We start from the raw sequence: 12,448 nt of genomic DNA, 5'->3' as shown, positions 1-12,448 counted from the left end.
TGTACGGGATTTCCGCACACATTGACAATTTCCTATGTAACATGGCGACACAATCTAATCTAATGTTTATATATGTTTGACGTAAATTAAGGATATGTATATCTCTATGAAATATCGCGTGTAAAATCAATTGTCGTATCGTTCACTTTGAATAAAAAAAATGTAAATGTCAAGAAAAACGAAAGTTAGTAAATAGAAAGTCAGTAAACAGTAAAATGAACTTACGATTTATCGTCTGAATTCCGGATGATCCTTTATTAGACAGTGAGTAATATATGTATACTATCGATATATATGTCCAGTTTCTTTATGAGTCATAATTCACGAGATAATAAAACGTGAAAAACTTGTCCATCGAACAAATATGAAATTCTTTCACTGCATATTAGACACAATATACTTATTTCAAGGTTTGTATCATTGCAGCAGAAATTTCTCTGATAAAAAAATATATATAAAATTTATGTGAAATGTATTCAGAAAAATTTTTGTAAATTTAGTATTCTTTGCAAAAATATTTTTTAATTTAAACTTTAATTTTTCAAAAACTGTTTTAAAATTCTGTCTTTAATGTCTACTACATTATTCTTAAATATATATACAAAACAAAAAACAAGAAAGCAAAATTATAAATAATTATTTTCTATGTTTTTCACAGAATATATTTAGTGCCATAGTACGAAAAAGTTAACTGAAGGTGATAAAAATTATTTAACTACTAGATTCATTTAGACACAGTGGAAGGAATTTGATACTAATTCAAAATACATCAAAAGGCAACAGAATTCTTGTCAACAAAGGTATACAAGTTATTCATATAGATTACTACATGACACAGTGAGATTTAAGATGTTGACTCGTAGAAAAAACTGTTATCAATAGAAATTTAATTTCTGTTATAGAGTATGATGTTATTTTAGTGGGAAAATATAGCATTTTGGATAATTAAATTAAACATTTTTATATGAGCCCTCATCCAAGAAAGGTGTGTACCATCAAGACTATCACAGAATTTGATTGAAATAGCTTTCCACTTATATTTTATTATATCTAAATGAAAAATATATCTAATAAGTCTGTTTTATTAAAAATTAGTTTCTCTTATGTACATAGTATTATATATTGGTATCTAATAATAGTATCCACAATTTGAGGATAGTTTTGCAAAAGAATTAGTTTTTATTAATTAATACATCATTCTTTTTTTACAAAATTTTCTATATATATTAATATTTTATGTGTTAATTTTGCTCAGAACAATATAACTGTTTTATAATGTTGTCCCTACTCATCTAGGACTGGTGATGTATTGTCAATAAATATGAGTTGTATCAAAATAATGTGTAGTAATCAGAGGAATCTTTACTAATCTTTCTCAGACTCAGAGCCATAGTTTTCAAATATATGAGACATCTGTTCACACATAAAAAGCGTGTAAAGACAACATAAGTTGAAGATAACATATTTTAAATCCATCGAGTGAAATTAGGAATTATTTCATGGATACTTATGTATAACCATTCCTCCCTCCTCGTCTATGGTATCGTGAAATCGAAATCCAAGATTTTCACCATTCTATTCTTTTCAACTCCTAACAGTTCAAGCATTTATACTCTGTTGGACAATCTTGACAGCCATTCATTCATCTTCATCAGAATATATATAATATTAACTTTTACATATTTTATTCTCTTAGAACTTTATAGAGCATTTTGAATTAAAAAACTTGTCACGATTGACGATGATGATACTATAGGTAGCTGCAAAATGTTTAGAATATACGGATGTAATCCTTTCGCCACTAAATCAACAAACTGTTTCTTGAGACACCTGTGAGAAGACGACACAAAACAATAATTTCTGGAATGATGTTTCAAATTCAACAGATTTCTCTCAAATGGCTTTCTGTATATATAAGATAAAACACGTGTCAAGGTACTTCCTTGTGACACGAGAACAGTTTGCTTAACGTCAACTTCGCCTTCTTTTCTAGACATAGTTCTGTATCAACATCCTCCAGCGCTAGCATACCAACTGACAATTCAACAAAGTCGCATGATCGACATGACAAAAGATTTTGACTAGTAATTCGTCCGATATTTGTCACAGGCAGCCAATTCATTGTTATCCGCTTTGTCGAATATCACGCAAGGACTAACGTTCACAATCGTGTCGACAGATTGTTCCATATCACCTATCAGCAAATGACTCGATCATTATGACACGTTACATTCGAGCTTACACATTACATTATATCCTATAATGTTCCTTTTGTATGGATTCAACAGAAATATCCTTGATGAAAAAGAATAATTCTTATTTGTAATTAAAAACTATTTTAAAATTATCTACATTTAATTTTTTGCTACATTACTCTAGAAGGTATACATGAAAAGTAAATAAAAATTATAAACAATTATATTACTCAATTTCCTAAAGAATAATATATTTAGTATCATAATACAAAATTGTTCATAAAATTCACAAGAAATAGGTGCGTGGTTTTCGTACACTAAATAGTGGCATGCGATTTCTATGTTGAATTCGCTTGGGCAATGGGAACTTAATTTTAGAATCATGAAATTGTTTTACTTGAGGTCTCCGGCAATTTGCAGCTTTCACAGTTTCTACCTTGATTATTTGTATCGAATGAGCTCGCGCACGATGACGGGCACCCATGTCCCTGTAACACTGTGTTATAGCTCCGCTGACGGAAAGATCTCTGTATTCCCTGTACATATTATGTGTACCGGAGCGGGAATCATATCTTAGCCAAATTCCAAAGTTCTTTATCTTTATAGGGGTCTTTTCTGGAATCTGAAATAATTAAAAGAATAATTAATATCAGTCATAAACATTGTCACATTATGTTCTTTCTTAGTAATAAGACAAATATATTTATGATACATTATCAGATAGATACCTGCTTGAGGGATACTATTTCTCCAGTGGATTTTTTGAATTTTTTCAATTGGCGCAGAAAGTACCAAAATCTAGACTTGGCCACTATAACATCAGGCGCGAATATTCTCATTTTATAAAGAGGGGTAGTTTTCTCCTTCTCGGTAGGGAGCTTACGCCCTATCACTTCAAATTCTTTCAACTAAAAAAAAAAAAAAATTTGAAGGCAAATTACTTCCTAGTTTATATTAGTGATACCTACTTATTTTTTATTAATATATATTTATGAAGTAACGTGTGGATTATACAAGAGTATCTATCGTTATGTTTACTTGCAGGTTATGTCGCGAAAAAGTCTAAATTTAAACTTGTAATTTCCATTTTTATACAAATCTTTAAAAAATATTCAATACTTTAGACAAGAGAAGATAGTTTGCGGTATTAATTTCGTTTGTCCCTTATATAAAATTTGCCAAAATCACTCACATCACCCTTTGCCTTCATCGTAAGTCTCGTACGTGATGTCAGAACTACACTAGCGCCAACTAGCGTCATAAACCACAAATAAAGAGATATGAAAAGGGGGGTAGTTTCAAAATATTAATACTAATATAATTTAACAGAATTTCCGACAATTGGATAAAAAGATGTTTTATTGATAAAAATACTTTAATGTGAAAAAGGGATTATAAAAACTGGCAATACAAATGACAATTGAATATTATAATAAAATTCAATTTTGATATATATTTTATTATAACAGGCCTTGTCTCTTAAGATCCTCGTACCTTTTGCGATTGACTACATTGCCAAGCGAGTCTTCAAATTCTTCTTCCTGTTCTGGTTGCCAACATTCTGCTTGGTTCTGTGCTTTGAGCTTTTCAAACAGAGCAAGGTCATCTTCAATTTGTGTGACATTGGCAAAATGAACCGTGTTTGGAATACCAAGACAGCGCATGCCGTGAGCGTGTCTCCATTCCGCGAAGTGTCTCTGGAATGCCTTTGGACCTTTATATGTGAAATTGCCACAAATTTCACAATTGTAACTAATGTTTAGACCATGCAGTTTGTACAACCAATAAGATATCGCTTTGCCATCCCAGTCTAAGGGCAAATTTTTTTTATTATATGGAACCTCATTGTCCTCTTCTTCCGATCCACTCGCACTTGCTTCTGCATCAGAATCGCCTCTTTCATCCTCGGTTCTTGCTTGTCTTCTTTGTAGATTTTCCTTCGTAGCTACTCGTTGATTAGATACTAGTTCGGCGAGTCTAAACACCTGAGCCTCGAGTCGCAATTTCCTTTTGCTTCTCAGAATCTCTAGTTTTAGCTGACTTCCCTTTTCGATTTTCAGCTAATAAATTGGGATCTAAAGACGCTTCACCTCTTGTACTGAAAAGTCTTTGCGCCCGTTCCTCAAGCGTACCTCCGCATTTAAGTCCTAAAGCCATCAAAGCTGATTTTAATCTATCCAAGCCAAGAGATGTCAATTCCTCCCATGATGAAAATGCAGATAATTCCAAGTGTGCTCCTACATGGGTCAAAGCACTTCCAGTTTTTCTTGGGCCAACCAGGGAATGTATTTTCCTCCCAATGAGTGAAACTCTTTGTTGGCTTCTGCAATTTCTGTATTAATATCTAACAGAGGTCTCACTCTGTTTAGATAATCTGTCAAATATCCTAATAGAGACTCTATATATCTTTGATACTCTGCATTTTTTCTCTCTCTAGGAATATCAAATAAATGATCAAAAGTTGATAGGTAAGTTATATTATCTATTTTTTCTATTCCTTTAAAATTAATATATTTTTGATAATACTCATAAAGATCCAGATATTTCCCATAACCTTTCTCATCTGTAAATTCGACAAGATTGGACAGATCTTGTTAGATTTTCTCTCATTTTAGCTAATTCATCAAATTCGACAGACATAGGAACACTGATTTGATTAGGATGTCGTCGATAAAATTCCTTTATCGACTTCAAACATGAATAAAATTCCAAGAATTCATTTGGACCAGAGAGTGCTTGAACCTAAACAATAATAAATATTTGGATCATTCGATTCAAAAATACACATACATATATACATACAAGCTTTTATATATATATGTATACATGTCAAAACTATAAAACCTTTTAGTTTAAACTTTTCTTATGGTTTAATATATTTTGATATAACAGTTGGTATAAAAAACCACTTTGTATGTGTGTGTGTATGTATAGGTACATATTTTTTTTCTCTTTTTATGTCAGGTTAAGCGCATACATGCACACACATACACAAAATATATATATAATTTTATATTAACATACCTCCTCTTTCCTCTGCCCATCTTTATCATCATACAAATCTTCCAAATGCATTGTACTATACATATATTAATCCAATAACATTTTTAGACGATGCCCGCCTTTCTGTGTAACATTTCTTTCACCTAACCTAACCATTGCATCCATCAATCGTTCTCTCTCCTCATGATATCGTCGTTGTTGTTCCAATATCGTTTGCATTTTTATTTTGATATAAATTTAATATAAATTTATAATCTACTTTAACTTCCACATTAACTCAACAACACATTCATGGATGCTACGACAATAGATAGCTAAGTCCCGTATTTTATGTACTTTGAAATAATGTTCGAAGCGCCACATGAGTAAACTAATATTCAATATGGCCGACTTTAAACCGTACTGTAGATAGGACCGAAGACGTCCGTTTGGACATAGTACGATTGGACACAGCCACTCACATCGACCGATGCCTAGGGTAATTAGCAATCACAATTAAGTTGAGAAAAGAATCATGAATATGATTGGTTAATTTTTTAAGTCTAAATTAATAATAAATTAATTATTTAATTAATTAATTAGTCTTATTGTAGACTACGCTTAAGATAAATAAAGCTTTAGCTATATTTAATATATCTATGCTTGTAACCTTTTTCTTTTATCTAGCAGATTAGAGGGAAACTTGTCCAGTTAGTCAGTTTGCGCATGCGCAATTAAACAAAGATACAACACCCATATACAGTGCTCTCTTTTTATTTCGCTATCGCATTTTTGGCTCCCTCGCGTGCTCTACATCTAATATCTCTATGGCATATACTATGGCGCACGCGTGGAATAAAAATATGGCAGTCTCTACTTGTTCCGGTTCATCCTTTCGGTTTTTGACGTAACGTACGAAACCACGTGTTACAATGAAAGCGAAGGGTGATGTGAGTGATTTTGACAAATTTTTATATAAAGAACGAACACGAAATTGATTTTTTCTTGTTCAAAGCATTGAATATTTGTTTACATAAAAGTAAAAACTGCAGATTGAAATCTAGATATTTGGCATGACATAACCTACAAATATACATACATTATATATATCGTAAATCTAATATAAGTAGACCAAATTTGAAAATAATACTTTTGTTTCCTTTTTTAGTTGAAGGAATTTGAAGTGATAGGACGTAAGCTTCCTACCGAAAAAGAAAAAACAACCCCACTTTACAAAATGAGAATTTTCGCTCCTGATGCTATAGTCGCCAAATCCAGATTTTGGTACTTTTTACGTCAATTGAAAAAATTTAAAAAATCCACTGGAGAAATAGTATCTCTCAAGCAGGTACCTATCTTATGATACAATGTATTGTTATAAATATATTGCATTTTATCTTATTATTAAAAGTGTAACGCAACACTTGGCTAAATTTAAACTAATTATTTTAGATTCCAGAGAAAACGCCAATAAAAATAAAAAACTTTGGAATTTGGTTAAGATACGATTCTCGATCTGGTACACATAATATGTACAGGGAATATAGAGATCTTTCCGTCAGTGGAGCTGTAACACAATGTTACAGAGACATGGGTGCCCGTCATCGCGCACGAGCTCACTCCATACAGATAATCAAGGTGGAAGTTGTAAAGGCTGCAAATTGCCGCAGACCCCAAGTGAAACAATTCCATGATTCTAAGATCAGATTTCCTTTACCTAAGAGAATCCAACACAGAAACCGTATGCCACTATTCAGTGTCCGAAAACCGCGCACTTATTTCCTGTAAATACTATGAGCAATGTTGCAATAATGTTTTGTATTGTAACATTAATTATATATTATTCTGCAGAAAATAAAAATGATAAAATTTATTATCATGTACACTCAATTATTAATGTAAGTATCATATGTCAATCCCTGGGAAATAAGTAGTGGATTAATTTAAATACATTACATTTATTTAATTCTATTGACAAAAAAGCTGCAAATAATACATTCTATTACTATATGTTATTAGTGCATTTTCTGAAAGCAATATCTTTCTTTATTTTGTAAAATTTAACTGAAACAATCTTGTAAGAATAAAATTTTTTTTTAAATAAAATTCTACAATGACCAATTCTTTGCAAAATGAAACATATATAATATAGTTTCATTTTGCAAAAAATTGGTCATTGCAGAACTTTATCTATAAAAAAAAAAATCATTTTTACAAGATTGTTTCAGTTAATTTTTAATATATATATATATATAATTTTTTTCTATGTCTATAAAAAAAAAGTAATAGTTGGAAAGACATATGCAAAAACTAAATTAATTTGGGTCATTAACTTTTCCTATATAATCACAATTTAAGAAGTAACAAATATTGTTACAAGTTTTATTTGCTTGTACAAACTATAAGAAACATATAGATATTATAAGGACATCTTACGACCCTCTATTGATATATCTACTGCTCTTCTGGCAGACTTCATACGCTTACTATCCATGTAATTCTTCATGTGCCTCTCAAAGCGACTCATCTGCTTCTTAGTATTCTGTGTAAAGTAATAAAACACTATAATTTTTGAAAAATCAATAATATTTGAGGAATTGGATGCAATAACACAAAAATAAACTTAAAAGTAAATAATAAGTACTAAATAAATAAATAATTTTATCAGAAATATAAATTATAAATAAAACTTATATTTACAATTTATAGCAATTATAAATTGCTTATATATCTGTTGGAACGTTAAATTTGCAAGCTTTATAATGTACATATACATAGCTGTATATTATAAACATCTTTGTAATTTGAAGAATAGATAAGTAGGAGCAAACATACCCTACTAATGTCAATATCTGATTTCCAATCAGGTCGTATAACGTAATCTTTATTAGATGGTCTAGGAACCCTAGCTCTTCCTACCCATCCAGGATCTCCTGGTCTCAATGGTCTGCAAGTGTAAGATAGGAAAAGTTTATAATAACAATTAATTTCAATAAATAATTAATAATTATTATATATCAACAATAATATACTTGGCATCTCCTTTTAAAGCCTTATTAATATCTTGTGATTTTTGAAAGGAACCTCCGTCTTCGGTTTTTCTTCTTTTCTGAGGCGTTTGCTCCAGGTCCCTTTGCATTCTTTCTTCCTTCGATAGTGCCTTAAAGTCGGCAGATAAATTAAAAATAGGCCGTGCCCACTCATTGATCAATTTTCCAGCACGTTCCTTGTTCTCTTTTGTTTCTTTTGGGTGTTTATAAAGATACATCACAGCCTTCCCAATACCGGATTGTTTCAGTGAAGATTGATCGATTTTTGGAAACTATAAGTACATAATTATATAAGTATATAATTAGTAAATAAATAGATAAATATAGATAAGATATTATACTTTATCCTTTATCTAACACAAGAAAATTTATCTTACCTCCCATAATAATTTCAGGAGATTGTCTCTGATTTTGAGAGACGGTAACGAACGATCAGGCATTGGTGCTAACCAATCGGTAAGAACCGACAGCACATTGTGCTCCAAAAAGGCCAATTGTAAATCGTGTTTTTTCAACTGTGACAATACTTTCGATAACATGGCAATCTTATTTGTGGCAGGTCTATTTTGCTGATTCAATTTTCTATCCTCCTCAGCCGCACCCTTCATGTCTGATAATAACTGTGCTATAATATCATCGTTATCATTAATGATACCAATGTCTTTTCGTTTACGCCTACGGGATTGCTCTTCCTTTTTTCGTGCCAACATGCGATCAAAATCGGACAATGTATCATCTCTGTGAAAACATCAAATCTAATTAATCATTATTTTTATAAAATTTCTAGAATCTTTTTTAGCTACATTTTTGTTTTCATTCGTTTTCTTGTTTTTAATAAAAACTTAGGAATTGAGTTATATTTCGCATATTATTTAAATGTCAAAATTAATCAAGTTGTCTTATATTTAAAGTACTTTTTTAATAAATGCTAGAGTGAAGCAATTAATAAATAATTAGAACAAATTGTTTGATTATTACAAGCATTAATTATTAGATAACAATTATACTTTGGAAAAAAATGTCTATATCAATATGTAGATCTTTTATATATTTATATCAATTTAATTAAGTTTCTGTATTGTAATAATATATATCACTTTTTATATGTCTTATAAAATAGTAATTCATGCTTGATACAAAAGGCGCATCAATTCTTTTAAAAATTAATTTTTATTTTAAATTTATACGCATATAACGAAAATAAAGAAAAATAAATATATTGTTTTTTTTTGTGTTATATAAAAAACTAAAAAAATTTAAATATAGATTTATATTAAAATCATATGCTTACATTCCACCACCAATAATTCCATCATCAGAATCTTCGTTATCTTGTTGCTCATTAACAATTTCATCATGTAATTGTTTATTTTCTTGATCTTCACCCACTTCTTCCTCATTTGCATCATTATCTTTTTTCTTTTCTTTCTCATCTTCATGTTCGGAATCTGATAACTCGTGCCTTGTACGTTTCTTTATTCTAGTTTCATCAGTCTCCTCTTCAGAATCTGATAATACTCTATTTCGTTTCTTAGCTATTCCTTCCGAATCTCTGCTACGACTTCTGGATTTTCTAGAGCCGGAGCGCGATCTAGATCGGGATCTAGATCGAGATTTAGAACGTGACGAGTGTCTGGACCTAGCGGCTGATCCAGATCTTGAACGCGATCTAGAATGCGATCTCGATCTTGACCGCGAGCGCGACTTCGATCTTGATCCCGATCTTGACCTCGAACGCGAACCTGAACGCGATCGCGAGCCAGATTTTGATCTCGATCTTGATCGAGATCTTGATCCAGATTTTCTTGAACCTGAGCGAGATCTTGAACGTGAGGCTCTTGAAACGGAACGAGATCTTGATTTACTGGAACGCGAGCTGGATCTGGACCTCGAACGTGAATTCTTTCTCGAATGTGTCGGGGATACGGAACCTTTACGTGAGCCGGACGCGGATCGCGATTTGCATCTTGATCCAGATTTGTGAGATCTAGATCGTGATCTCGATCGTGATCTTGATCGTGATCTCGAACGCGAACCTTTTCTCGAACCTGATAAAGATCTCGATTTTGAACGTGATAAAGCTCGTTCTTCTTGCAATGGAGATCTTGATTGTTTTCTAGAGCCGGAAGCAGATCTTGATCTAGATTTCCTGTCTATTGAATTAGAACGAGATCTAGAACGGGAACTTTTTCTTAAATCAGGAGAATTTTCCCTGGAACCATTCGCGGAGCGCGACTTTGATTTTGACCGCGAATGTCTAGCAGTGACTGGCGATCGACTTGGCGATGCCGAAGGTGAACGAGAACCCTTTTTCGATCCAGATAAAGATCTTGATCTCGATCTTGAGCCAGATTTGATTTGTTTCGGACTAGGTGATCTAGATCTTGAGCGAGATCTTGTCTGGAAAGATTTGGGAGTACCTGATCGAGAACGTGAATGGATCGATACTTTCGGAGAACCAGAACGCGATCGAGAAAATGATCTTGAACGAGATCGCGATTTGGAAACAGCATGGGGCGAAGGAGATCTGGAAGATGATCGAAAATTTGTCTTGGGTGAGTCACATTTAGATGAAACATCATTCGGTCTTGAATTTGATCTAGATCTGGAACGTGAATTTCTCGATGCTGCAACAGAACTTCTAGATGAAGAATGAGAAGAACTTCGAGATCTCGAGCCTGATTTTTCAGAATGATGCGAATGCGCTGGTGATTGCGAGCCATTTCTTGCACTTGTCTCTCTAGGTTCAGGAGAATGGGATTTAGAACGTGATCTCGAAGTGCTTTTTCTGTTTCCTAATGGCGAAACGGATCTGCTTGGCGAAGGTGATCTGGATGGTGATCTAGAGTAAGATTTTCTAGAGCTTGCATTGGAACGAACAGAAGCTGGTGATCCATTCCGTACTGGAGATGATAAATTAGATCTAAAACATTTAGTTGCAGTTAAAAAGAATAAAGATATAATTAAATAAGCAAGTAACGATGGAAATTAATTACCTAGCTGGTGAAGACTTGGGACTAGCAGAATTTGATTTCGATCTGCTTCTTGCTATATTACTGCCTGATTTTTGTGAGTCTGGAGTAGCGCTTCTAGACTTATCATGCTCTTCTTCCGAGTCACTTCTTTCGTCTTAAAAAGAATATACATTTCATGTATATCAATAAAATCAATAGAATTTATAGAATCACTGACAAGAGAGAATATATTGCGCAAATGTATTACATTAATGCTATGTGATTGAAATACTATAATTAATTATATATATAAAGAGAGTTTAGATTGTATAAAGTGTAGATTATACGTCTAAACTGAAAGGCTATGTGTGTTTGGATATCAAATGCTTACACATTCTCTTATATATTTAGATAATAAATAATAAATTTCTTGAACAATTGAGATAAGCAATAATATAAATAATCTCTCACCTTCAAACCCCATATCATCTATGTTTAAATGTAGCCAAAAATGTAATTATTATCACTACGACTAATAAAAATATTGCATCAAGTGGTCATTAAATTAACACACTTTTTTTTTACTTATAATAATAACTTAAAATCGTTTTAACTTGCGCAAAAACGATTTATGCTTCCTTTTTTATTATTATACTTTGCATTATATAAAGATTTGATACACGATACTGTTCTTTTTCGCACAAAAAACTCCTTTTTAATAAATATAGGACTATCAAAGAGATCTTTTGCAAATATGTGTGCGTGATCCAAGCTTTTCCAGTCACAAAAGCATTCAATCAACATATATTATGATGGTATCATGGGATGTTCGGCCATTTTCATAGCAATCTGTAGAGAGTCATTAGTCATTACATTAGTGTTTGGGTTTTACGAACCCACATTGGACAAACCGGATTCACCAATCAGAATTAAAATTATAGCGTTTTTGATTGAACCAGGTTCGAGAGCAATTAATGACGTCATTGCATCGTCTCTGCCAATAGAAGACTTGAATTCATAGTAAAATAATGATTAATTGATCCGGATTGGCTTAAAAGTCGTTCAATATAAAATTATTAGATATACAACTCGCAACATTTCTAGCAGTAATTTTTATATACAAGTTTTTTAAAATAATTTTAATAATTTTTATACAAAGTGTTGAAATTGATGTTAAATATTATTGACAATTATTATTTTATTTATTTATGAAAAGTATTTTAAAGCCTTGCGTTCACGATAATAAAACTCGGTGTAAAAAATGTAT

The 12,448-nt window shown here is 31.9% G+C and overlaps 3 protein-coding genes, 1 long non-coding RNA gene and 1 pseudogene across 5 annotated transcripts; 2 read left to right on the top strand and 3 right to left on the bottom strand.

Annotated features, from left to right (window-relative positions):
• The first annotated feature begins 127 nt into the window (after positions 1 to 127).
• Positions 128 to 2,382, top strand: LOC140667572 (uncharacterized). 2 transcript variants are annotated; one of them, XR_012047049.1, is made up of 3 exons: positions 128 to 264; positions 659 to 800; positions 903 to 2,382. It is a non-coding gene; the product is annotated as an uncharacterized lncRNA (long non-coding RNA). The 2 variants fall into 2 exon arrangements; XR_012047048.1 differs by having other exon boundaries at positions 184 to 410.
• Positions 2,383 to 2,420: 38 nt separating this feature from the next.
• LOC140667569 (large ribosomal subunit protein eL20-like) lies at positions 2,421 to 3,785 on the bottom strand. The gene is made up of 4 exons (XM_072895644.1): positions 3,690 to 3,785; positions 3,388 to 3,446; positions 2,924 to 3,103; positions 2,421 to 2,817 (listed from the first exon to the last, which is right to left on the bottom strand). Exons 2-4 carry the CDS (start codon positions 3,403 to 3,405, stop codon positions 2,482 to 2,484), a joined length of 534 nt encoding a protein of 177 aa, XP_072751745.1. The 5' UTR covers positions 3,406 to 3,446; positions 3,690 to 3,785; the 3' UTR covers positions 2,421 to 2,481.
• On the bottom strand, positions 3,537 to 5,417 carry LOC140667562 (splicing factor 3A subunit 3-like; annotated as a pseudogene).
• A 556-nt stretch (positions 5,418 to 5,973) lies between these two features.
• LOC140667568 (large ribosomal subunit protein eL20-like) lies at positions 5,974 to 7,050 on the top strand. Its single transcript, XM_072895643.1, has 3 exons — positions 5,974 to 6,127; positions 6,346 to 6,525; positions 6,630 to 7,050. The coding sequence occupies exons 1-3, from the start codon at positions 6,110 to 6,112 to the stop codon at positions 6,963 to 6,965; spliced, it is 534 nt and encodes a 177-aa protein (XP_072751744.1). The 5' UTR covers positions 5,974 to 6,109; the 3' UTR covers positions 6,966 to 7,050.
• Positions 7,051 to 7,545: 495 nt separating this feature from the next.
• Positions 7,546 to 11,992, bottom strand: LOC140667902 (uncharacterized). Its single transcript, XM_072896245.1, has 7 exons — positions 11,653 to 11,992; positions 11,224 to 11,356; positions 9,519 to 11,150; positions 8,605 to 8,965; positions 8,210 to 8,499; positions 8,013 to 8,124; positions 7,546 to 7,719 (listed from the first exon to the last, which is right to left on the bottom strand). Exons 1-7 carry the CDS (start codon positions 11,663 to 11,665, stop codon positions 7,597 to 7,599), a joined length of 2,664 nt encoding a protein of 887 aa, XP_072752346.1. The 5' UTR covers positions 11,666 to 11,992; the 3' UTR covers positions 7,546 to 7,596.
• Positions 11,993 to 12,448: the final 456 nt, after the last annotated feature.

The sequence above is a fragment of the Anoplolepis gracilipes genome, chromosome 7, assembly GCF_047496725.1.
Source record: "Anoplolepis gracilipes chromosome 7, ASM4749672v1, whole genome shotgun sequence".
NCBI classification, from domain to species: Eukaryota; Metazoa; Arthropoda; class Insecta; order Hymenoptera; family Formicidae; genus Anoplolepis; species Anoplolepis gracilipes.
The sequence above is the reverse complement of the archived record's forward strand: the minus strand, read 5'-3'. Positions and strand labels throughout refer to the sequence as shown.

Bases quoted from the DNA above. Each gene is read 5' to 3' on its own strand.
- LOC140667902 (XM_072896245.1), bottom strand. The intron at 8,966-9,518 runs GTAAGCATATGA...ATGTTTTCACAG, and splicing joins GGAATTATTGGTGGTGGAAT to AGATGATACATTGTCCGATT. The intron at 8,125-8,209 runs GTATATTATTGT...TTACACTTGCAG, and splicing joins GCTTTAAAAGGAGATGCCAA to ACCATTGAGACCAGGAGATC.
- LOC140667568 (XM_072895643.1), top strand. The intron at 6,526-6,629 runs GTACCTATCTTA...TAATTATTTTAG, and splicing joins AAATAGTATCTCTCAAGCAG to ATTCCAGAGAAAACGCCAAT.
- LOC140667569 (XM_072895644.1), bottom strand. The intron at 2,818-2,923 runs GTATCTATCTGA...TAATTATTTCAG, and splicing joins AAATAGTATCCCTCAAGCAG to ATTCCAGAAAAGACCCCTAT.